This window comes from Pochonia chlamydosporia, chromosome 4 (assembly GCF_001653235.2).
Source record: "Pochonia chlamydosporia 170 chromosome 4, whole genome shotgun sequence".
NCBI lineage: Eukaryota > Fungi > Ascomycota > Sordariomycetes > Hypocreales > Clavicipitaceae > Pochonia > Pochonia chlamydosporia.
This window is the reverse complement of record NC_035793.1, coordinates 4,163,640-4,184,511: the sequence shown is the minus strand read 5'-3', so window position 1 is coordinate 4,184,511 and position 20,872 is coordinate 4,163,640. Positions and strand designations below refer to the sequence as shown.

At 49.5% G+C, this 20,872-nt stretch overlaps 9 protein-coding genes across 9 annotated transcripts; 6 read left to right on the top strand and 3 right to left on the bottom strand.

The window, feature by feature from the left end:
• Positions 1-1,835: 1,835 nt before the first annotated feature.
• Positions 1,836-5,275, bottom strand: VFPPC_08637 (ankyrin repeat protein; the record flags this gene model as incomplete). The annotated part of the gene is made up of 4 exons (XM_022428621.1): positions 1,836-1,841; positions 2,117-3,848; positions 3,918-4,320; positions 4,369-5,275. 4 exons carry the CDS (start codon positions 5,273-5,275, stop codon positions 1,836-1,838), a joined length of 3,048 nt encoding a protein of 1,015 aa, XP_022284423.1.
• Positions 5,276-6,925: 1,650 nt separating this feature from the next.
• Positions 6,926-7,465, top strand: VFPPC_08634 (hypothetical protein; the record flags this gene model as incomplete). The annotated part of the gene is made up of 1 exon (XM_018287309.1): positions 6,926-7,465. One exon carries the CDS (start codon positions 6,926-6,928, stop codon positions 7,463-7,465), a length of 540 nt encoding a protein of 179 aa, XP_018144285.1.
• A 569-nt stretch (positions 7,466-8,034) lies between these two features.
• VFPPC_08633 (thioredoxin) lies at positions 8,035-8,698 on the top strand (the record flags this gene model as incomplete). The annotated part of the gene is made up of 2 exons (XM_022428620.1): positions 8,035-8,392; positions 8,469-8,698. 2 exons carry the CDS (start codon positions 8,035-8,037, stop codon positions 8,696-8,698), a joined length of 588 nt encoding a protein of 195 aa, XP_022284422.1.
• A 551-nt stretch (positions 8,699-9,249) lies between these two features.
• VFPPC_08632 (37S ribosomal protein Rsm22) lies at positions 9,250-11,706 on the top strand (the record flags this gene model as incomplete). Its single annotated transcript, XM_018287307.1, has 1 exon — positions 9,250-11,706. One exon carries the CDS (start codon positions 9,250-9,252, stop codon positions 11,704-11,706), a length of 2,457 nt encoding a protein of 818 aa, XP_018144283.1.
• Positions 11,707-12,293: 587 nt separating this feature from the next.
• VFPPC_16128 (hypothetical protein) lies at positions 12,294-12,567 on the top strand (the record flags this gene model as incomplete). The annotated part of the gene is made up of 2 exons (XM_018293881.1): positions 12,294-12,396; positions 12,437-12,567. 2 exons carry the CDS (start codon positions 12,294-12,296, stop codon positions 12,565-12,567), a joined length of 234 nt encoding a protein of 77 aa, XP_018144282.1.
• Positions 12,568-12,772: 205 nt separating this feature from the next.
• VFPPC_08631 (plastocyanin-like domain-containing protein) lies at positions 12,773-13,557 on the top strand (the record flags this gene model as incomplete). Its single annotated transcript, XM_018287306.1, has 2 exons — positions 12,773-13,021; positions 13,084-13,557. The coding sequence occupies 2 exons, from the start codon at positions 12,773-12,775 to the stop codon at positions 13,555-13,557; spliced, it is 723 nt and encodes a 240-aa protein (XP_018144281.1).
• Positions 13,558-14,149: 592 nt separating this feature from the next.
• Positions 14,150-15,067, bottom strand: VFPPC_14450 (NmrA-like family protein; the record flags this gene model as incomplete). Its single annotated transcript, XM_018292219.1, has 1 exon — positions 14,150-15,067. One exon carries the CDS (start codon positions 15,065-15,067, stop codon positions 14,150-14,152), a length of 918 nt encoding a protein of 305 aa, XP_018144280.1.
• Positions 15,068-15,950: 883 nt separating this feature from the next.
• VFPPC_14449 (fungal specific transcription factor domain-containing protein) lies at positions 15,951-17,384 on the top strand (the record flags this gene model as incomplete). Its single annotated transcript, XM_018292218.1, has 4 exons — positions 15,951-16,095; positions 16,162-16,448; positions 16,503-16,763; positions 16,821-17,384. The coding sequence occupies 4 exons, from the start codon at positions 15,951-15,953 to the stop codon at positions 17,382-17,384; spliced, it is 1,257 nt and encodes a 418-aa protein (XP_018144279.1).
• Positions 17,385-18,441: 1,057 nt separating this feature from the next.
• On the bottom strand, positions 18,442-19,955 carry VFPPC_08630 (F-box-like domain-containing protein; the record flags this gene model as incomplete). The annotated part of the gene is made up of 3 exons (XM_018287305.1): positions 18,442-18,617; positions 18,729-19,124; positions 19,184-19,955. 3 exons carry the CDS (start codon positions 19,953-19,955, stop codon positions 18,442-18,444), a joined length of 1,344 nt encoding a protein of 447 aa, XP_018144278.1.
• Positions 19,956-20,872: the final 917 nt, after the last annotated feature.

The following is a 20,872-nucleotide window of genomic DNA, read 5'->3' as shown; positions in this document are numbered from 1 at the left end:
GAATGGACTGTTAATTTTCGAGCGCGAATGAAGGTGACACCTGTTTTGACTTCATCAGAGGCGTCCCAACCGGTTACGTCCTTGAAATTTAGCTCACAGTCACACTTGGTTGGTGCTTTGGACGAATGCAGAATAAGGAGTTGCTGACAATACAAATTACACTACACATATAGACTCTGTGTCATTATCGTCCCTCACTATCTGATGATCCCATTTGAGTAACTTGGATCTTACCTTGATAGTCAGCTTCATTAGTTATCCTATAAACCGAAAATGAACTGTTCAATCCTCCGCCACACCCTCGCCCAAATGCCAGGACTTGCTGAGTATCGGGGTGTTAGAGCCGCAGTCCTCTGCTCGTCTGGTAGATCTATCTCCCTCCGTAAACGAGCGCTTCCACCTCTACGCACCGGACCGGGAGAATCTCTCAAGTGTCCAGGATCTGAAAAACGCCCGCGACTGCGTGCATTTAGATTCTCCCCCCGACGCGGCTGCGATGAACCAAGCTGGGTTGGTGATGTCCTATCTCGATGGCGTGATTTTGCAGAACGGTGCTTCTTCCTCTCCCGTGACATCACTTCTGCAGATGCTGCGCTTGAGCTGGCATGGGTTGGCTCACGGTCTAGCCCTCGGACCTCGCGAGACGCCTTAGTCGAACGGGATGTTCCTGGACGATCCTGCAATGTCCGGGTCTTCAGTCTCTTTGAAGCGGATTCCGAGTCTGAATCTGATCCCATGTGCTTCTCCTTCCGGCCTCTCTTATTAAATCCTGTTTGCTCTTCTCGCCTTTCTTGTTTCTCGTCCTTCTTTCTCACCGAAACCACACATTCCAAGGACGATGATCGCGATACTGACGCAACGGGCCTCGCTGGAGGCCACCCAATTCTCTCCCATGTTTGATCTTGTTCTCTGTCCGCAACCAGATCCAATCCAACGAGCTTCTCTTTCTTTTTACTTGTGGTTATAACTGTGTGTTCTTTTGCTTCTCCCTCCGTTCCCCCGTCCTTTTCTGTCGACAGCTCCACACATACCAATGACGAAGATCGCGATACTGGCGCAAAGGATGTCGTGGGAGCCAACTGAATTTTCTTGCCTCCTTTTCTCTCTGTATTTAGATCTGATGTATCGAGCTTCTTTTTCTGTCGCCTTGTGCTTATCTCTGTTTGGGTTTCTTGCCTTTCCTGTCTCTCATCGCACCCTACCGACAACCACACATTATGCATTGACGAAGACGGCGATGCCAACGCGGGAGACTTCCTTGGAGCCGACCAAATCTCCTTTTCTATGTTGCCTTGTTCGCTATCTGTGTCTGGGTCTGATTTCATGCGTCTTTCCTCAGGCCCATTTCTACTCGTCATATTCCCATCTTTCTGTCTGTCTGGTCTCTCAGTGCTTTCTCTTTTTGGTACCGAGGCACACGATGAAGGTGACGATACCGAAGACCGCGAAGATAGCGACACTGGTCTAGGTCTTTCCTTTTGGGATCGGGATCTCTTACAACGGCGTTCCGTCGGCACCAGCAAGATGTCTTGTTGCGCAGCCTCAGAAGCATCGCGAGCTGTGCCCTGTGCTGTATCTTCAATGAAGCCATCGTCCGAATGCATTGTCTGAACAAAATCGGCAATAATTTGCTCCGTTTCCACGAGGCTGTCGTAGTCCCGGGCTACATGGCGCTCATCGGATACCGTTGCAGTTGGTAGACCGGAAGACACGTTTGCCGGGTGCCCCTGACCCATGATACTCCTTTCCTTTGGCCTTCCTTGAACCGGAGTGGACCTGATCTACTGCAGTTTCCAAGTTGGCCGCCGGTGGTTCGGGTTCTTCGGCTGTTGCGTCTATTCCTGTGATGTGAATAAACTTGCCGGCGTTTTGGCCAGCAAAAATCTTGGCAGGACTCAATCCACTTCGCATTCCAGGCATCCCGCTGAGTTTTGTTTCTGGTTCTGTCGAGCCCCTTTGCTGTCTGCCGGGCGCGAGACCCCAATGCCGTATGAAGTCTCTGACGTTTTTTTATCTTCTTTGTCTTGCCATGCAAGTCCTCGGAATGGACGTTTTTATTGGAAGCCATCAACCAATGCAAGCTCCCATCTTCCTCCGCATGTTTTTTATTCCTCACGTGTATCCAGAGATCGTCAGCCGCCTTGTACATCTTCGCGATCTCTGAGTTGGGCACTGGCTTGCCCAGTTGTAAGGCTCTCTGTGCCGTCCTCATATAGGCGTGCAAGATCGGCTTCACTCGTTCAACCCAATCACTTTGCAACATGGAAGTAGGAGTTTTCTCCCAACATGAGTGATCAGGTTTATTCGGCCACAACTTTGTCAGCATGAACACATAGCCGTCCAAAAGTTGATGTTCTGCCACCCAGTTGACTTCCCTGGCGGCCCGCTTCTCGGCCAGCTTTGACGACTCGAGAAAATCGGGAACACTCTTGTGTAGAAAGGTGACATCTTCCCCGTCTCCTATTTCCAACAAGCCCTTGCAGCATACCTGGATCCTCGTCTTCATGGCGTCTTTTAGTTGGGCCTTCTCTTTAACTAAAGTTTCAAGGGGACCCTTTGACCTTGCGTCACATGCCGCGACATATGCCAGCCGTTGAAGTGGTATATTTCCGTTGGCGGCTTTCACCAGCAGAAGATACCCAAGTCCTTCTCCCTGGTTGCCTTCATCTGCTTTGGTCAGCATGTGCATGTAGAAATTTTCAAGCCCTCTCGGGAGCTCGTTCAGGATCTCCATCCACCTGTCAGGCGACGCATGTTCGTTAATGCCCTCGAGGAGCGATTTTGTGGCCAGTGCCACCCATAGAAATACACCCTCTGCATTCTTGATGAGAGATTCCTCGATCTTCTTCAGTTGCGACTCATGCAGCGTTTTGACGGTTCCTAGCTGGTTCTGTACGTATTCGCGGATGTCGTCAGTCGTCTTGTCCTGAAGCTTAAAACCAGGGCAACCCTTAAAGATAGTCTCGAATGGCGGCTCCGGTCGACTTGACACACATATTTTGACGTGCGGGTGACGTGCTATCTCCATCAACAAATCCCCAATACTAGCATGCAGACCATTCGAGTAATCCGTATCCGCATCTGCGGCATACTCATCGAGACCGTCGATGAAGAAACAAAATTTTAGATTCATCCCCACGCCGTCATGTGTAAGCATCTGATTAAAGGCTCTTTTGAGGTTGTTCAACGACCAATATTGGCGGGCTTTTGTCGGTGTATCTAATTCGGCATCTTGGGGTATCGTCAATGGTATCAAGAACCGCTGCTTGCTCAGACATTGATACAGGAGAGCTCGAAGCATGCCTCGCTGCGACTTTTGTAGGTCGGTTCCCCTGTACCAAAAGTAGAACCGCGACACCAGTACATGGCTATTACCTGCCCACGTCTTGATATCTTCCTCAACTTTGTCGTTTGTGCACAATGCCTTCATTGAAGTCGACTTGCCTGAACCGGCTTTTCCGTTGATATAAAAGATGGACTTGGGTGGTTTTGCAGCAACTTCATTTGGGCCTAGATCCCTCCGCAGGAATAACCGGACGTTGTTATCAGGTGTAGCTTCTCCCGACGGATCCCCCAATAGCCATGTCAGAGTCTGGGGCTGAGAGTTTGAAATGTCGTCTTCTCGATGATGTAAGATGTCAAAATTCAGGCTTTCGACAACCATCTTGTCATAGTCGAAAACACATCGACCAAAGGATGTAGCCTTTTCGTCTTCATCTTTGGCTCCCTTAGTAGTGGAGTCATGGTCTAGCCGTGAAGACACCGCTCTGGCCACATTCGTCGATGCCTGCTCAAAGCCATCCTTCATACGCTCATTGAGAAGATGATGGTTGGGGAACATGGATTGACTACCAAGCATTAAAACACACTCGTATGACAGCCTCGTGGGCAGCGGCTCGGCGGGGGTGTTTACTCACGTTATTAAAGGGGTCAGTTGACATTGATACCTCCTGAGTTGCCCCTCGAGCTTTTTGAATATATCCTTCTGGCCAGGTTTCCCTCTGTCATAAAGCTTTCCAAATTCTTCGTTCAGGGTCATAGACGTCATTTGAATATCGTCCACGGCGGCCTGCAATACTGCATGCAAACTCTCCTCTCCCCTACTCTTCAGAGATGACAACCATGCATGATGCAATACGTCTCTCGACCTATTCCATGACTCAAGACAATCTTTCACTTTCTGTTCACCCTCGCCTTGTGTCAAGCCTGCAGGGATTTGATTCCCCAGGCTACACAAACGCAGACCGGTATCAAGCATGGACACGAAAGTAAGAAGAACATAGGGACTTATTCTCGGGTCACTTTGATCTCGCAACGGACCTATTTAAGCGTCAGTCTAGTTCCAAATTGCCATAACAGTCTACCCACTGCGTGATCCAGAGTCCCTGTGTTCACGTCGCTCAGCCTCATGATTGGGCAAGACGAAGAACAACTGCCGGGCGTAAGCTGCCGCACACGCTGCTGCGTACCCATGCCACACGTCATTCTTATGAGAATCACAATAATCAGAGATACCACGAATAACTAGGCATGGGATAGCTTTGGCAAGCCCTTCGGCTTCCATCTCTATGCACAGCACGCCGTACTTCTGCGCTATGTCATCTCTCTGTTTGGCGTTCCTCATTACTGTGTCCCCAGTGCCTATTGTACCCGTATGTACGACAACGGACGAAACATCTTCGACCATCGGTCGCTCGATTATCTGCTTCGGATCGCATGCACCGGTCTCACCATAACATAGCCGTTTTTCTCGCTGATGAATATAATCTGGATGGTATAGATGATCAACTTCGCGGCCAGGGAATCTGAATTGTCCGGTTTCGTCCTGATCTATGATATTCTGGACGGACTCCCATACTGGATCCGTCGCTGTTCGAGGTTGCGCCGCCAAGGCTTTAACCGCTTGGAGGAGAGTCGTCGGGGGAGGTGCTAGGCATCCAGTGAGGACAAAACCGCCGTCAGGTTTTGACTTTCCATGATCGTAACGTATGGCTCCAGGTTGTGTGCCTGTCGGTATACCAACAACCACATGACCCAGCCGAATCGCGCCAGAGGCAGTAGCTACTGGCATACCACCTGCGATCCCTACCAACAAGGCATATTTGAGGTTTGTGAACGTTCTCTTCATATCCTTAGCAGTAACAGCCGTCCATGAGTTACCGGCCGCTGGAGGGTTGGCAATCACGACATTGTGTCCGTTGATACTGCCAAAGTGGTAGAGATTCTCGTCCTCGTCTGGCGTCTTGAAACGCTTGTGCTCCTCATCCAACATCATCCTTGCGGCTCTCTGTTCTATCTCCAAAGTGCAGATCCATCCCACAGTGTAATCAAGTGTACGGAGGAGGCTTCGTGTTGACATTCCGTGTCGGTCAGAGGCTCGTCGCTCGTTCGTCCCGAAGCTGCATCTGTTCCAGGCGAGGCTTAGGGTTCGTAGAGTCGGGGAGCATCCAAGATTCAGTGATAATCGCAAACCAGAACCGCCGCGCGAAGAATTAAAAATCGATTACCCATTGATTCTCCCAGTAAAATTCAGAGAAAGCCTCGTGATCAGCCCTCCGCAGATGGTCGCTGAGACGGCCAGCACCGAAGCGCCAGCCTCGTCTTGTTGTGCATTCTGTAGGTCGAGCTGACCGGCCAATGTGAGGCAGCAAAACCGCAATGATGACCAACCGCATGAATTTATCTCATGCTCATTGGCAAACCGTACGTTGCGCTGAATATTTGACGTAACTGGGAGCTGAGCCCACAGCGCAACCAAAAATGAGGCGATTCACAGCGAAAAACAGTGGCAGTCCAGATATCCATTAGTTCAAAAATGTGGTCATGACTACTTTGAAGGTATGGGACTCTTCACCAGAGCAAAGACGATAGATGGAGGAAATTCTTCCCAAAAACGAACAATGAATCATTTCTACTACTGAAAGAGTTGCAAAAGATAGCTGTCTCATCTACCTAGGTAGATATTTTTGAAGCTCCTTATATCGAAAAATGTGGGCGCCCAAGATTTACCCTCATAAAATAATACACTTGTTGCCTCTGTGTAGCTGCCTTCCTGCGCTATTGTAATTTTAAGTCTTTTGTCAACAGAAATAAGGTTCAATGTTGCTTGCCTTTCCCAACATTCCTTCCAAAGGACCTTCCTTCTCAACAGAAATACGGTTCCGTATTCAATGCGTTGTCAAACCTTCCTTCCTTCAGCTTTCCCTTCAAAATCCCTCAAATTGGTCTATAAAAGGAGGTCATTTTTCCCCTTCTTTCCATCAGTCAGTCAGACAGTCAAGCAGATAGTCAGTCAAGTAATTCAATTCAAACAGTCATTTCCTTCAATCCCTCAATTCCATAGCTATTCCTTGCGATATCTTTGCTACTATTCGCTACGGCAGCAGGTTAAGTCCGAAGTCGACAAGGCTAGCGCTTTCGCCTTCCGTCCTAGACTCCTGGGGCTTAACATCAGCGAGGCTGTTCCTAATATCTCATCAAGCTCACGAGCTCTTTATTTCCTTGTTATATTTTATCTTTCATATCTAACTTTAAATACTTATTCATAGTCGCCTGATCAGTTAGCCCCATGCATATTGAGAAGGTTACAGCGTGCTTCATAGCCCAAGGATGACGTAGTATTCTATTCACAACGGAACATCAGGCAGTACACTACATGGTTTTCAGCCACGTGATATTGACTGTAGTCTAAAGCGAAAAGCGCTGACGCAAATATTTCTATTTCCCAGTCTAAGTTTGCCCCAACAATCTTCACGCCCATAAAACCACTCTTTACAGATCTTAGGTTTGCAATCACAAGCCGGAAAACGTTGATCTGATCTTATACTGCCGGTCTCCTGGCTATGTTTCTTTTACTAGGCACATTCCCAGTCTTCTCTGGCCTCAATATTTAATCCGACAAGGTTCAAGGCAAAAGTCGCGCAATATGGGCAACCTAGCACCAGACAAAGCACAACGACAAACCCCCCTTCAGCCGCAATATTTTTTCGCGATTTTACTCATACCCCTTCACGGATACTACAATCATATACGGCGTGATGGGTGGCTAAACGGAGCGATAGGTCTTCTCAAGGAGACTGCGACGCTTGTTCTCCTTGTGCACTTTTACCTTGGTAATTCTCACGCAAGCCGCGACAATAAGCGTCATGTTGCAGAACGTAATGTGCGGCGAGCTATTCACGCGGCAAACATGACCGGCATCGCCTTTATTGCGTTTGGGTTAGTTTGGGGGTGCTACGTCCTAACGACACACGGCATAAGCGACAGTGAGAATTCGTTTGTTATAATGAATAATAGGGTTTACCTTGTCGCGCTGATGACAGTGGCTTTCTTCATCCAACTCTGCTCTTTAAAGCCTGGTATTAATGAGCTCAAGTTTTTTAAATATATTTTGAGGTATCCATGGCGTTTTATGTGGCCAGCGCGACAGACGGAATTGTTCGGAGTTGGTGAAATTAGACGTTAGAAAAGAGGGACTTGGGCTTATTATAATTAAATCATAGGTTTAAATGCTATTCATTTGTTGAAATGTTCTTTATTTGCCAATACTATTTTTTGTCCTCTCTTGATGACTGGGATCGAGAGTTGCCTGGGATTCGAAACTCCATTCCTGCCACTGAGTTTTATTTTGTCCCCATGAACAGTATCAGGTTTTATACCGTCACTGACTCATAATAAGCACTTTTTCTGAATGACCAAATATACAAGATACAGAACCTTTTGGAAGATTCACCGACAACAACTTTATGCATCTAGTTCAATTAGTAAAAGTCTGTGATGGTGATTGGTCCCTGTGAAGAGTGGGGCAGTCGCTTCATCCCGCAATGCCATCATCCACGTTGTCCACTTCCATGTCTCCTCCACATCATCAATTCCAGTGTTCAACTTCAGTCAACATCAACTAAAATGAGCGGCCTCGTTGAAATCAAGTCTCCCTCAGAGTGGCAGTCTCTGCTCTCTGGCACGAGCGTCGTCGTTGCCGACTGTATGCGCACCATTCTCCAACACCAAACCCTCGAAAGCCATAGCTAACTCATGACAGTCTATGCCGACTGGTGCGGTCCCTGCAAGATGATCGCTCCCCATTTCCAACGTCTCGCGAACCAGCACTCCTCCCCGAAGAAGGTGGCCTTTGCCAAAGTCAACGTTGACTCCCAGCCCGAAGTCGCCCAGCAGAACCGTGTCTCCGCCATGCCCACTTTCAAGATCTTCCACAACGGCACCTGCATCGAGACGCTCCAAGGTGCGAACCCGTCCGGGCTATCCGAAGCTGTTGCCAAGGCAGTCCAGCTTGCCGGTAGCGGTAGATCTGCTGGGGAACAGTTCAAGACTCCCGGTCGAACTCTTGGTGGAGGTTCATCACCGAGAAGCACGTCAAGTGTCGGCCTTGGAGGCCTGTTGAATGTCTTGATTGCCTTTTTTGGCCTGTACTTTGTGTCCCTATTTTCGGTACGTAGCCATAAATAGAGGTAGGTATACGGGAAGAACACTTGCTAATTTGGACCTCTTTCAACAGTTTGACGCACAGAAGGCTGCCGAGCAGTCTCGGTTCAACGTCCACAATACACAGCAACGAGCGGCTCCGCCACGGGCTTCGCCAGCAGCCTCTGGTTCTGGAAGCGGATCGAGCGCGAAGCCTGCTGGGGGAGCGACTCGCCCACAACAACGGGCTACGTTTAAGACACTGGCCGATTTGTGATTTGGATGGGAATCGATGGCGATTATGTGTATTTGTCGGCATGGCGTTGGGGATACATACTCTTTGCTCTACATTTGGTAGAATTCATTCGTAATTTCTTAGGGATATCTAGATACAAGTTCAACTGTTTCACAATACTGGTCTTGTTAGCTGCAACCATAGGAATGCAAGTGATGTAGCCTTCAATCGCAATCATCGGGGACACACCAGAGCTCAAGCGGCCACAGATCCCCACCAGTCTGAAGCTCAGAGTCTTGTTGTCCTGCCAAGGTCGAGCGTTGGATTGCAACACAACAGCATCACCAGGCTCCAAAATCGACGTACGAAGGTCAATTTTTACAAATTGATGTGTTAATTTTCCACTATTCCAAGAAAATTACCATGTTTCACCGTTTTTTCGGAAGATCTGAGAGGATCGCTGGCCGCCCAATCAATCGGCCTACATTACCAAGTATCGCCATCACGTGACGGCGCGATGAGAAAAGTTTCAACTTTCGCCTCTGCGCGTCTTCCTTCCAACACACTCAACAACTGTACAATATGTTATAAAAATGCTGTCATTTAGAGTCGTCCGACACGCCTATGTAAGATACAATCATTCTAATTCGCTTGGCATAAGTTTTTCCTCTTCTTCATTATTTTTGGTCAAGGCGCATCGGAGCATCAACGATCATCATGGTTCATGTCGCAATTCTCCCATTCGACGAAATTTTTCAGCATCCAGCATATTCCGAAAAAATCCTTCCCTAGAATCAGAAGCCGCGTCTCAGGAAGATATCGAAAAAGTGGTAAGAGACGCAAAGCAGCGATTTCGAGACACACTGCCCAAAGACTACCTCAACGAGAAGGAGTACGAACTTTATGAACGACTATATGGCCCTCCTCTGCGAGAAACCAGACCAGAAGATGTGGGAATCGATACCCATGCGGATATGGGACCCGATGCTCCTCGGCCAAATAACGAGGGCACCCTTTTGCGAGAGCTTGAGGGTGGTGAGTTTGAAGAATTGACTTACGAAATCGACCCGCGATTACGGAACGCAAGCGAATCGGAAGGTGTCAATGAAGCATTCACGGAAAGCAGCGAGTACGATATAGTTGAAAAGGTTCCTGGGTATGTGGATATTGTCGCCCGAAGCCAGAGAGAACACGATGCGCTTCAGAGATTGGCGCAGGACTTTGCGGCCGCGGAAAAGCAGAGGGTGCGGGAGGAAGACGAGGCAATGAAACTGGAGGAAGAGTATGTAGAAGAGGATGAGGAGCTCTCCTGGCTACCGGACCAAGAACAAGATCTCGGCGATCGAACACTGGGAGAAACACATCGATTCCACCGGTACACATTGGATGGCAGATTTCACGGCAGCCCTGTGGAGATATCGCTTCCGCGAGACGAATTTATTACGCCTATTCGGGAACTTCTTGAACGAACACATTTGAAGCATGTCAAGCAAGCCGCAGAGTCTGCCTTTGGTGGACCAGGTCTCCCAACATCGCCGTCCACGCCGGAAGGACGCCGAAACGGGCTGATGGGAGGTGTTGGCCTCCCGCCTGATCAACGTCAAATGTCTGAAATCGAAGCAGATGCATTTCTCGCAGGCTATCTACCGCCAGCATACGCTTCAACCATGTCGATTTTACGAGAAGTGCGGAAACGAGTGGGCAGCGAATGGATTCAGTCTCGCCTCAAGCAGGGCAAAGATGGCGGTTTGAGCGTTCTTGATGCCGGGGCTGGTGGTGCTGGCTTGGTGGCTTGGGAACAAATTGCCAACGCTGAGTGGAATCTATTAGAGGAGAAGGGCGAGGTCAGTGGCCCGCAGCCGACGGGCAAAAAGACTGTTATTGCAGCGTCAGATCGCCTCAGACACCGTCTCAAGACCTTTTTGCACAATACGACCTTTTTGCCTCGTTTGCCCGACTATGAGCATTCAGGCGAGATGCAAGGGGAGCATCTTGATTCCGGAACCAAACCACAGGCTCGGAAGAGCTTCGACATCATCATTGCTTCGCATTTGTTCCTCAAGGAAAAGCAAGATCACTACAGACAGGCTATTCTCAACAACCTTTGGAGCTTACTAGACAAGGATGGAGGTGTTCTCATCGTGATTGAGAAAGCACACCCAAGAGGGTTTGAGGCGGTGGCTCACGTTCGAGATACGGTGCTTAACCAGTTTCTCCTACCACAGTCTGGGGAGACGAGAGTCAGCCCTGAAGAGTTCAACCCAGCATATCATCGGGAACTTGAACAGGGTCACATCATCGCTCCGTGCAGCAATCACGGCACATGTCCAATGTACAAAGAGCCCGGTAAAAGCAAGGGCCGAAAGGATTATTGTCATTTCAACCAACGATTCGTCGAACCTTCATTCTACAGCCAGATGTTGGGGAAGCAGGCAAACAACCAAGGCGAAGTGGAATTCAGCTACGTCGCTATTCGGAGAGGCGTTCCCAAGAGCAGCGATCTCACCGGCCCGCAGGCCACAGATCTGGCATTCCAAGGCTACGAAAGGTCAGAAGAAGCCCCCGACATGCAAACACTACCGCGCCTTGTGCTTCCACCCCTGAAACGCAAAGGCCATGTAACACTGGATCTCTGCACGCCAGATGGCAAGATTGAACGGTGGACCGTGCCCAAGAGCTTCAGCAAGCTTGCATATCACGATGCTAGAAAGTCACGCTGGGGAGACTTATGGTCACTGGGTGCGAAGACAAGAGTGCAGCGTAATGTTAGAGCTGGCTTTGGGAAGGACGATGGTGGGAAACGCGCGGCCGCTGCTGCTGGCAAGAAGCCTCGCAAAGTTGATATTTCAATGGACGGTGGACGGCTTTCGGCGAACGAGAAGAACGCGATCAAGGATAGGAGGCCGAAGAGTAAGGCGGCGAAAGAGCGCGACTTGATGAAGGAGCTGTTTGACGCGGAGGCGAAGGTGGAGGCTGCTCTGGACAAGGAGCTTGATGAGGAAGCTGAAGCAGAGCTTGAAGAGGTGGAAAGACAGGAACGGCGGCGTTGATAGGGATGTGCTGTCATGATCTTGTACCAACATTGTAAAGTAGTTGAAGACAAAGGGGGGAAGATACCTACCCACGGGCTGTAGTGGGCCAAACACGTTACAATATAACGACATTAAGATGATTCTTGCGATGAATGATAGTACTTGTCTCATTCAAGGTTCCAGCTCTCAGTACGGAGTAGTCATACAGTGGTAGCTCAAACCTCTCATGTCTGGTAGAATTCAGATCCTCCCATGTTGCCCGCACCATCAGGACTGATCAATCTCTAGCACATCATGCTGTCATGCTCACAATCATCCTTGAACATTCCTTCGCATACACACATTCGCCATTGGCATCAACACTACTCCAACATCAACACTCCCCAACGGCCTGAGATATCCGCCCAATTCGCCGCTGACTACACATCGCAAAAATCTCCAAAATCAGAGAATCATCAATTGTAGGGATGTGCCTTTCTAATCCCTCAAACTAATCATCAATTCGACGACCCAATCGACAAACAACGAACCCCATACTATTATTAGCCGCGGGCTAAAAGCGGCTTGACCTTAAGGCTGAATTCAAACACCACAATCTCCCAAACATGCCGAGCGGATCATTCAATCCCACCGAACGCCAAGCACTCGGTATAATAGCCAGCCCGGCAGTTGCCAACGCCAGGTCCATCTTTGTCTCTCAATCTCAATGCCCCCTCACCGTGAGAAGCAACTAATTCGACCAGTTTAGCTTCAATCTGCAGACAGGTCGACGAATTGAGGCAGTGCTCTGCGCGTAGTGCGACGCCACGGAGTCATTATGCGTGCCGCCTGGGCGCCAACACCCGTGTTTCTCCTGGACGCTTACCTGGCACAACATGAGAGGGTCATTGATGTGGCGTCGTGCTACATGTATCCATGTCCTAGCTACGGCATCGTTGGGGGGTTGGGCTGAGCTGAGCTGAGCTGAGCTGCGAAACAAGTACGTATAAATACGAATAACCGCCCATCAGCTACTCACAGCAGATCAAATTCGTCAATTGCACAAAACTCATCAAAATTCGTCCATTGAAGCCAGTAATTAGCCATGCGGTTCACAAATCTCGCCGTTGCGCCAGCCCTCGCGGCCCTCACATCCGCCGAAATCATCAAAGTCGAAGTCGGCGAAAAGAACGGCATCAAATTCACCCCCGACAACATCAAAGCCGCCAAGGGCGACATTGTCGAGTTCCACTTCGATTCCATGCACAGCGTTGTCGCAGGCGCCTTTGACAAGCCGTGCAACCCAGTCTCCAGCGGAGGATTCTACTCGGACGAATTACCCAAAGGTGACAATGTAAGCCAATTCTCTCTGCCACGTATCTGTTGCAGTTTGTTGTTCAATCGCTAAGCCTTTAGACATACTTCTCCATCACCATCAACAGCACCGACCCCATCTTCTATTACTGCGGCATCGAGGGCCATTGCCAGGGCGGCATGGTCGGCGTGATCAATCAGAGCGGTGATGAGACCCTCGCCAAGTACAAGAGCGCTTCTGCAAAGGCCGACAAGGTCGTTACGCCGAAGGAGGACGAAGCTTTTGGCGGAACGGTAGGGTCTAAGGCGGTTTCGAGCGGTGCTGCGTCGGGGACTGCTTCTACAGCGAGCAAGTCTGCGTCATCGGCGCCCAAGACGACTGCTGCTACGACTGGGTCGGAATCAACTTCTCAGGCTGCTACGACGACTTCGGCTGCTTCTGGGACTGGGACTGGTGCGTCGGGGTCGCCTTCGTCTTCGCCTACTACTACTAGCTCGGATGGTGGGCATAACATGCCGTTGGAGGGGATGGTTTGCCTTTTATTGGCGGGTATTGCTGCTATGATGGTGCTTTGAAAAGTTTGACCATGGTGAGGTTTACGATTGCAAGGTGGCACAATGATATGGCGTAATGGATATGAGATCTATGTTTCGACGGATGTGAGATTGTGAAGATGCTTACGGCTCTCCTGGTACATTGTAGTGGTGCTGGGTTGCCAAACTTTACTTTACAGACATCATAATGTACAAAATATCTTGTAATGATTACGTGCGCTTTCAACCGTAGGTCAAATGCCCAGGTGATGTCTCTTGTTGTTTACAAGCTCAGAACATAGCCGCCACTTGGTCATCTTAGCCAAATATACTAGGGAAGTATTGGATTGGATCTCAGCGCAAGGGTGTAATTTAATACAGTCAATTATATCTACCCGACTGGCCGTCTCTGGTGCCTTAAGAATGCAAATCGGAACTGAAACTACCGAGTACGAATACCACGACACGATCTTGGTGTAAGTCCAGAATCCAGACCCCGTGTCTCGATACATTTACTTCACCAGTGAGGCATTTTTTAAGATAACCATACAATCTAATTAAAGTAGAAGACAGGGTACTCAACATCCGATGCACTTCTTCCAAACATCTTCCTCCATTGTTGCCAACTCACATATCACGCAGGCAAACACTCCAATAGCCTCGCCTTATCCCTCTGCAACGACGCCAAAAGAGGCGTATATGGTATCCCAAACTTCTCCTCAAGCTCCTTACCCACAACTACATGGGCACTAAAATCCTTCACATTCGCAAAAAGTTGGAACCGCTGACCAAATATGGCAGCCTTCGCCTCCTCCTCTTCCTCTGGCGTTTTCCTCCTCAGTCCCACCTCCCGACCACTCACTTTCGTAAGAATATCGTGCGCCTCCTCCATCGTAAGTGCTTCAGTAGCAAGATCAATCTCCTGGCCAGCAAACTTGGCGGGATCCTGCATAGCCGCCGCGGCATATCGCCCAACGTCCTGCGCATCCGTAAACGGCGCTTTAACACCATCATTAAATGCATGGTCCAATATTCCCTGCGGAAGCTTGGGGTAGTTCTGATACGCGCCCGGCAGTAAGAAGTCTTGATGCAGAATGGCCGGTCGAAGAATAGTATATGCTTTGAAGTTGCCCCCGCGCACAATGTCCTCGACCTGAGCCTTGGAGACGAAATACTCGCGAAGCTGGCACTCGTCTGTCTTTTCGTCATCCCAGAAGGCACGCTTGCCCGTGGTGAAGGTAGTCGCTGCGACGATGCTTTCAACACCAGCTTTCTCGCATGCCTCGACGATGGTCTTTGCTTGTTGAGCCTCGAGGCCTGGGATGGGAAAGGTGTTTAGAAATGCGGCCTTGCAGCCTTGTGCTGCTTTGAGGATCACGTCAAAGTCAGTGCTTTCGCCTTGGAAGAGTGTTACGCCTGGGCTTTTTAGGACCGGAGGGACCTTTTGCGTGTTGCGGACGACGGCGTGGACTTTGAGGGATGCGGCGAGGAGGTGCGTGATGACCCATTGGCTTTGTCCGCCGGTCGCCTGTGTGACGAGGTAGGTAGACATTTTGTCAATGTAATAATTGAAGGCTGTTTGTGTAGATATCGTAGACGAGTGGGAATTGAATAGTGTGTAAGTTGTGCGAGTTGATGTAATGGGCTTACAAGCTGGCAAATGAGGGTTATATATACAAAACAGACTGCTATGTAACCAACTATTTCTACAACCAGGCAACAGCTCGATTTCTAATACATTATGTGTTCACTGAGTCGATGATTTCGCAAACATCAGATATTATCGCCTCTTACAAAGGCTATGGACTACGCGTTCGGGATCTAACCAGGCTAAAACTGTCGTGAGGCTCGATAAAAGTTGCCAGTGGTGGGTCTCCCAAACTGGTGGCGTAGTTTGGCACAAGATTACTGGAAGATCTGGTTAAAAATAAGCAGGTCAAGTTAGTAAATAGCGGCTGAGTGCCTCCCCGGATCCAGCGGAGAACATGACCGCCATTACGTCCCAGGAGGGTGAGCTGACAAACACTTGTCAAGTGCCTTACAGGAAACTTGCCTGCGATGGGTCTGATAAAGTGAATACGTCAGGAACTCGGCTTCATTGCAAACTAGAAGCGATGCGGAGTTGTTTATTGTGGTAGGGCCGCGTCCGTGTTCTAGCTGCGTCACAATGAAGTCTAGAAATGCCTGCTGGACATGCAAGGGTGAGTGTTCTTATGCAGGACCCGTGTCTACCAGACGCTTCCTCTACTCACATCAATCTAGATCGAAGAGTCCAATGTGATGGGGGTTCGCCCGCTTGTCAGAAGTGTATCCAAGGTCGTCGACATTGCCAAGGGTACGGATTGCGCCTCTCATGGCCCAGACAAGACGACAAGAAACGCGCCATTACACACGTCGTATCGTCAACCGCGGTATGTAAGAGCCAGAAAACGGACATGTCATTCATAAATGCAACATGGTCCGACTTGGAACTATACCACCATCTAAACTCGCGCCTCGATGCACTTGCGAGCCCTGCAAAGCTGTGGAAACACCAGCACCCGCAACTCAATGCAAGTAGCATGGAACTATTGACGTATTGTACGTTACCCCAAACTCATCTTAACAAATATACTTGTTGACTACTCACAATCTTCAACCCGACAGTCCGCGAGTCCGCCTACATCTCACTAGTTACATTCGACGCGGACAACTCACGAATGCGAGACGCTCTCATCACGCTAGCCCTAGCAGATGATTCTGCTCCAGCGCGTGCTCTCTTCTACGCATTGCTTGCGTATTCTTCTTTTCACAGGCACAGATTCAACCAGCAGGCTATGAAGCTGAAGATCTCGGCGCTCCATTTCTTGTCTGCTGCGGCAAAGGAGGAGCCGCAAACGTACACCCAGGCGGCTCAACAGGTGGCCGGGTCGATGCTCCTTGGCGCTTTTGATGTGGGTTATGAGGCCTACTAAACAATGACAAGAAAGATTCTAACAGCGGCGCAGATCATGTTACCGGTGGCAAGCTCGGGTGAGTGGCTGTGGTATGTTCGCGGAGCTATGGTCATGGTCGAAGCTACTCGCCTCAACCACAAACACGAGCTCGATAGCGACATTGACAGTCTTTTCAACTGGGTGTACTACCATGATGCGCTCTCTCGCTTCCCTCTACACCACTGGCAGCACAAGTCGTTGGCCCCAGCGACCAATGAGGCGAGCATTCATCCTCAAAGTAATCGCTATTCACTTCTGCAGACGTACCGACCAGTAAGGCCATCAACGCCAAACAGAAACATCGTTACTCTTCACTAACGGCTTCTTCAGACATTACCTAGCCCAAATCCAACGTACGCCATCTTAGGCTTACTTTCAGAAGCATGCGACACATTACTAGATCCTCGAGACCCCAACAGCAGCAACCTAGAGTACCACCAGTCGTTGGACGTGCTCGAAAGAAGAATCGGCAATGTCCACCTCGGTGCGAATTCCGACCCGGAGGACAGACTAGCTGTCGATGTCTGGCAAGCCGCCACGCAAATCTATCTTGCACGGGCGTCACAGAAACCAAGCGATGCGCCTAAAGATCTGGAATCTCTGATAGACTTGGCTTTTGATGGTCCTATTCGGACTTGTTCCTGTCCTCACTTCTTTCCGTTGTTCATCCTGGCCTGCGAGGCGGGGACGGATGAAAGGAGAACAGCTATACTTGAGTTAATTGCGAGGACGGAGGATATCCCTGGCGTGAGGAGTAAGATGTGGCTGAGAAAGATGATTCAGTCGATTTGGGTGCATCAGGATCTTCATGCGGATGGCGAGTTGCTGGTTAATTATGTAGGGGCTATGAATTCTGTGATAAGCATGAATGATGCGGTTCCTTCTTTTGTCTAGTTGCTAAGCTATTTAACGACGGTTACTTGGGAATTAGTAGCACGAGTTTGTTGTAATATTTTTGTGTTCAATGTTGAGCCATCTCATTGCTGCATTTGATGTGCATAGTGTCCACGGGTGATGGCCCGAGTCACCAGACATCAAATTCTAAATTGGCAAGAGACAAACAAACCATTCGATGACCCAAATTCGACTTGACTTGAGAACATAAAACCTCTCACTGTGCATTGCCCAATACTGCAAATGCCCGCGCAGAGCAAACCATCACCACTGATTCACCAACAGACCAGACTTGACATCTCCGAGGACCAAAAGCCCGATAAGATTACAACTCCTATCAAAAAGATAACGCCCATCATTGATCCACAAAATACTTGACCCCTGCCCCGACGACCCGATAAAGCATAATCCCCCACAGCTGATTGGTCCGATAGCGGCCCAATTTTCTGGGGTCGCTGAATGGCGTCACCTTTGGCTTGGATTTGGCAACTTCTATGTTCCCGAATACGGATTAAGCGCAACGCCTGAGCTATCGCTGCTTTAAGCTTTAACCTGAGCAGAGGGTAAGCAAGCACCCGAGCAAGATGACCAGCCTGAACTAACATTAAAGGGCTTGGCGTACAGATGGGGGTCAGAAGTATTTGAACAGAGAAGGTTATCACATATCGCGTTGTGTGCTGAGGCATATTGAGCTGTGTTAGTGTATACTTGGATATATTGAGTGTATTAATGTATACTTGGATATGTTCAAATACATTGGACCACAGACTGTAGTTTCAAGTCCCTGGTCAGGTTGGCACACACATGCAGTTGCCAACACAAACAGCGACGCTGTCTGGTGCCCGTAACCCGGCGCATGCCTAGGCTCAGGCTCCGGGCTTCCAACGTCAAACGTTAATCAACACAAACATCAGAACCTGTTCTCGCTCCGTGGGTAGATGTCCAGGGATGCCTCACAAAATACGTAGGCAAGGCAAAGACGTATTCTACATTTTTTTGGACCTGACTCTTCAACAAGAAATGGATGGGCAGCCAACAAGAAAACCCAAACCCTTAATCAGAACTCCTCTTCCACGGATGCTTCCCGTCGTAGCTGCCGGACAGAAATTGGGTCGATAACTCCTCCTGGCAAACGTAAGTGGTAGATGGCATCACCGTGTTGTTTGATGACTGCTTGTAGCTGCTCGTTTTCGATTCGGAGGTATAAATCTGGGGCAACCTTCTTCCAGGATTCTACCACTTCGCAATTCAGCTCAAAATGCCATGTCCCGCGCCACGTCAGAGTAGCTAGCCGGCTTGATCTGTCCCTTTGATAGATGAGCTAACACGCCTCTCCTCGCTTACTGTTCCAAAGTATCAATCGTTCGAGCTGCTTCATCTCTTGCGGAAACGAGCTCGCGCCGCTTATGAAAGAAGCAATCCGATTTCGGGGGGATTCTCTTTTGAGGATGGACGCCGTGAGTGTGAGCAATCGTAACTTGTGGCAGCAATGCGTTGACTGCAAAGAGTCCAAAAATTGTCGGGCATCAACCATGAAGGAGATTGAGAGATGTTTGAGGTCACAACTCCTCAAGACCAGGGCTCTGACTAGCTCGGCACCTGCGGCCATGTTATCATGGATGACTTGGGCGAACAGAGGATCGCGGTGCATTGCCGACACAAGCTCAGAATTGGGACTCTCGAAGATGGAGAGCATTTCGACGTGACTCGGCAGAGCGTCTTGAATCACGGATGCAAACTCTGCAAGTAAATGATTAGGTCGTCCGTTGATCAAACCGTTGGTAGTAACCTCAACTTACCCCTATCACACGCAATCTTCATGCCACGGCGGCAAAAGCGCCATGACTCGTATACCATGGTTTGTAGCCGAGGAAGCTTCTGTAGCAATAGCCTCAGAACCGGTGGTATGACCTGCCGCCGACATTCTCGGCGTATGACAAGCCCCGTCACTGCGTGAACCTCCAGGATGCTCTTCGGGAGACTCAAGCATATCGGGGCGAAAAGACGTGAAATGGCGTGGGCGGGGGGACTCTCTATCTGCCGGCCATCAACCCAGCCGTGTTTTGGGTCATGCCATCTAGTGGGAGCCTCTTGCTGCTGCTGCTCCGATTCTCCATCGGTTTGGGCGTCTGGTCCAACGCAATAATTTTTGAACCAGTGCTCCGAGTCGCTAGGTGAGAAGGTGTTGAGCTCCAACACCAAGCGGTCTGTTGTTTTCCAAGCACTCAAGATAGTAAACAGTTTCAATATCGAGGCTCTGAAGACGGCGCTATGCTGCGACTTACGCGACTCCGATTCAGGCCACTGACAAGAGCGACATGAGTATCGTGGTAGCTCAATATTCAGCCGAATTTGACGAACAAGACCTGCAGTTCGAGCGGTCATATGGGGAAGTTGCTCGAGGCATGGTACCTGTAATTCGAGTCGGTAGAAATTCTGTGGCTCAATGAATGTCTTCCATTCTGAGCAGACAGCCGCAAAAGAGCCCCGATACCCCCGTTGGCGCGAGACTACCTCCAGTATTTGTAGCTTAATCTCCAGCGGCAGCAAAGCCCAAGAGGAGCCTGACATGGTTGTTTGCCTTCTTTCTGATCTTGCTCCAGTATTTGATCGAAAGAACAAGGTCTGTAGAGTTTGAGAAAGTCCGCCGAAATTATCGCTAACCTCGAGTCAGCTGGGATATGACTGTAAGTACCAGACATTCAGGACTGCCAGATCTTGTGACTATGGTCGGCGGTCGGCGGTGAATGCTTCATGTTCGACCATGAGGGCGAGGGGCAGGAGACTTATATGTCGAGCCAGGAGGTAAGGCTCGGGCAGTAATAGAGTTGTCGGCGACGTGTTATTTGTTAGCGGCTAGAGCTACAAAACCTTGATGTTGCACCTAGTAAAGTCTATGCGCGATCCTGACTTGACTCTGTGGGTTGGATGGTAAATTCAATGGGTGCCTATACTGGATATGGCATCTATTTTAGACTAACTGCTGTAAATTATAGTTTTTATTTCCAAGTGGTAAATTAGCCATCATTTACTATATCTCTATATCAGGGGGTGCTTACTAAAATTGAAGATGAAAGATACACCATAGCTCGGGGCAACATTGAAGACACAGGGTCAATTATATCGAGGGTACGAGGAGCCTGGCGGTGCCGACTTGCATCCATTCAATGTTCTCCTGGCTGCTGGTTGCAGAGGTCCCGATCCCTGTTCATGGTAAGAGTCGCCTCGCGTAAAGTCACCAAAAGTCGGAGAGAATATTTTCATGATTAGCTACAAGGTAATGCTGTGAGTGGACGGTTCAATGTTGTCGAGCATCCGGATGAAGTGAACCTGAGCATCACCGAGCACGGTGAGTTGAGTGAGTTGAGAGTGACATGGAGCAAGAGCGCAAGAGCGGCGATGCGGACTAACCCCAACAGGGCAAGACGTCGCCAGAGTTTCGTCTGTGACTCCAGAAAAAAAAATTGGGGGATCGCCGGCAGTCGGCG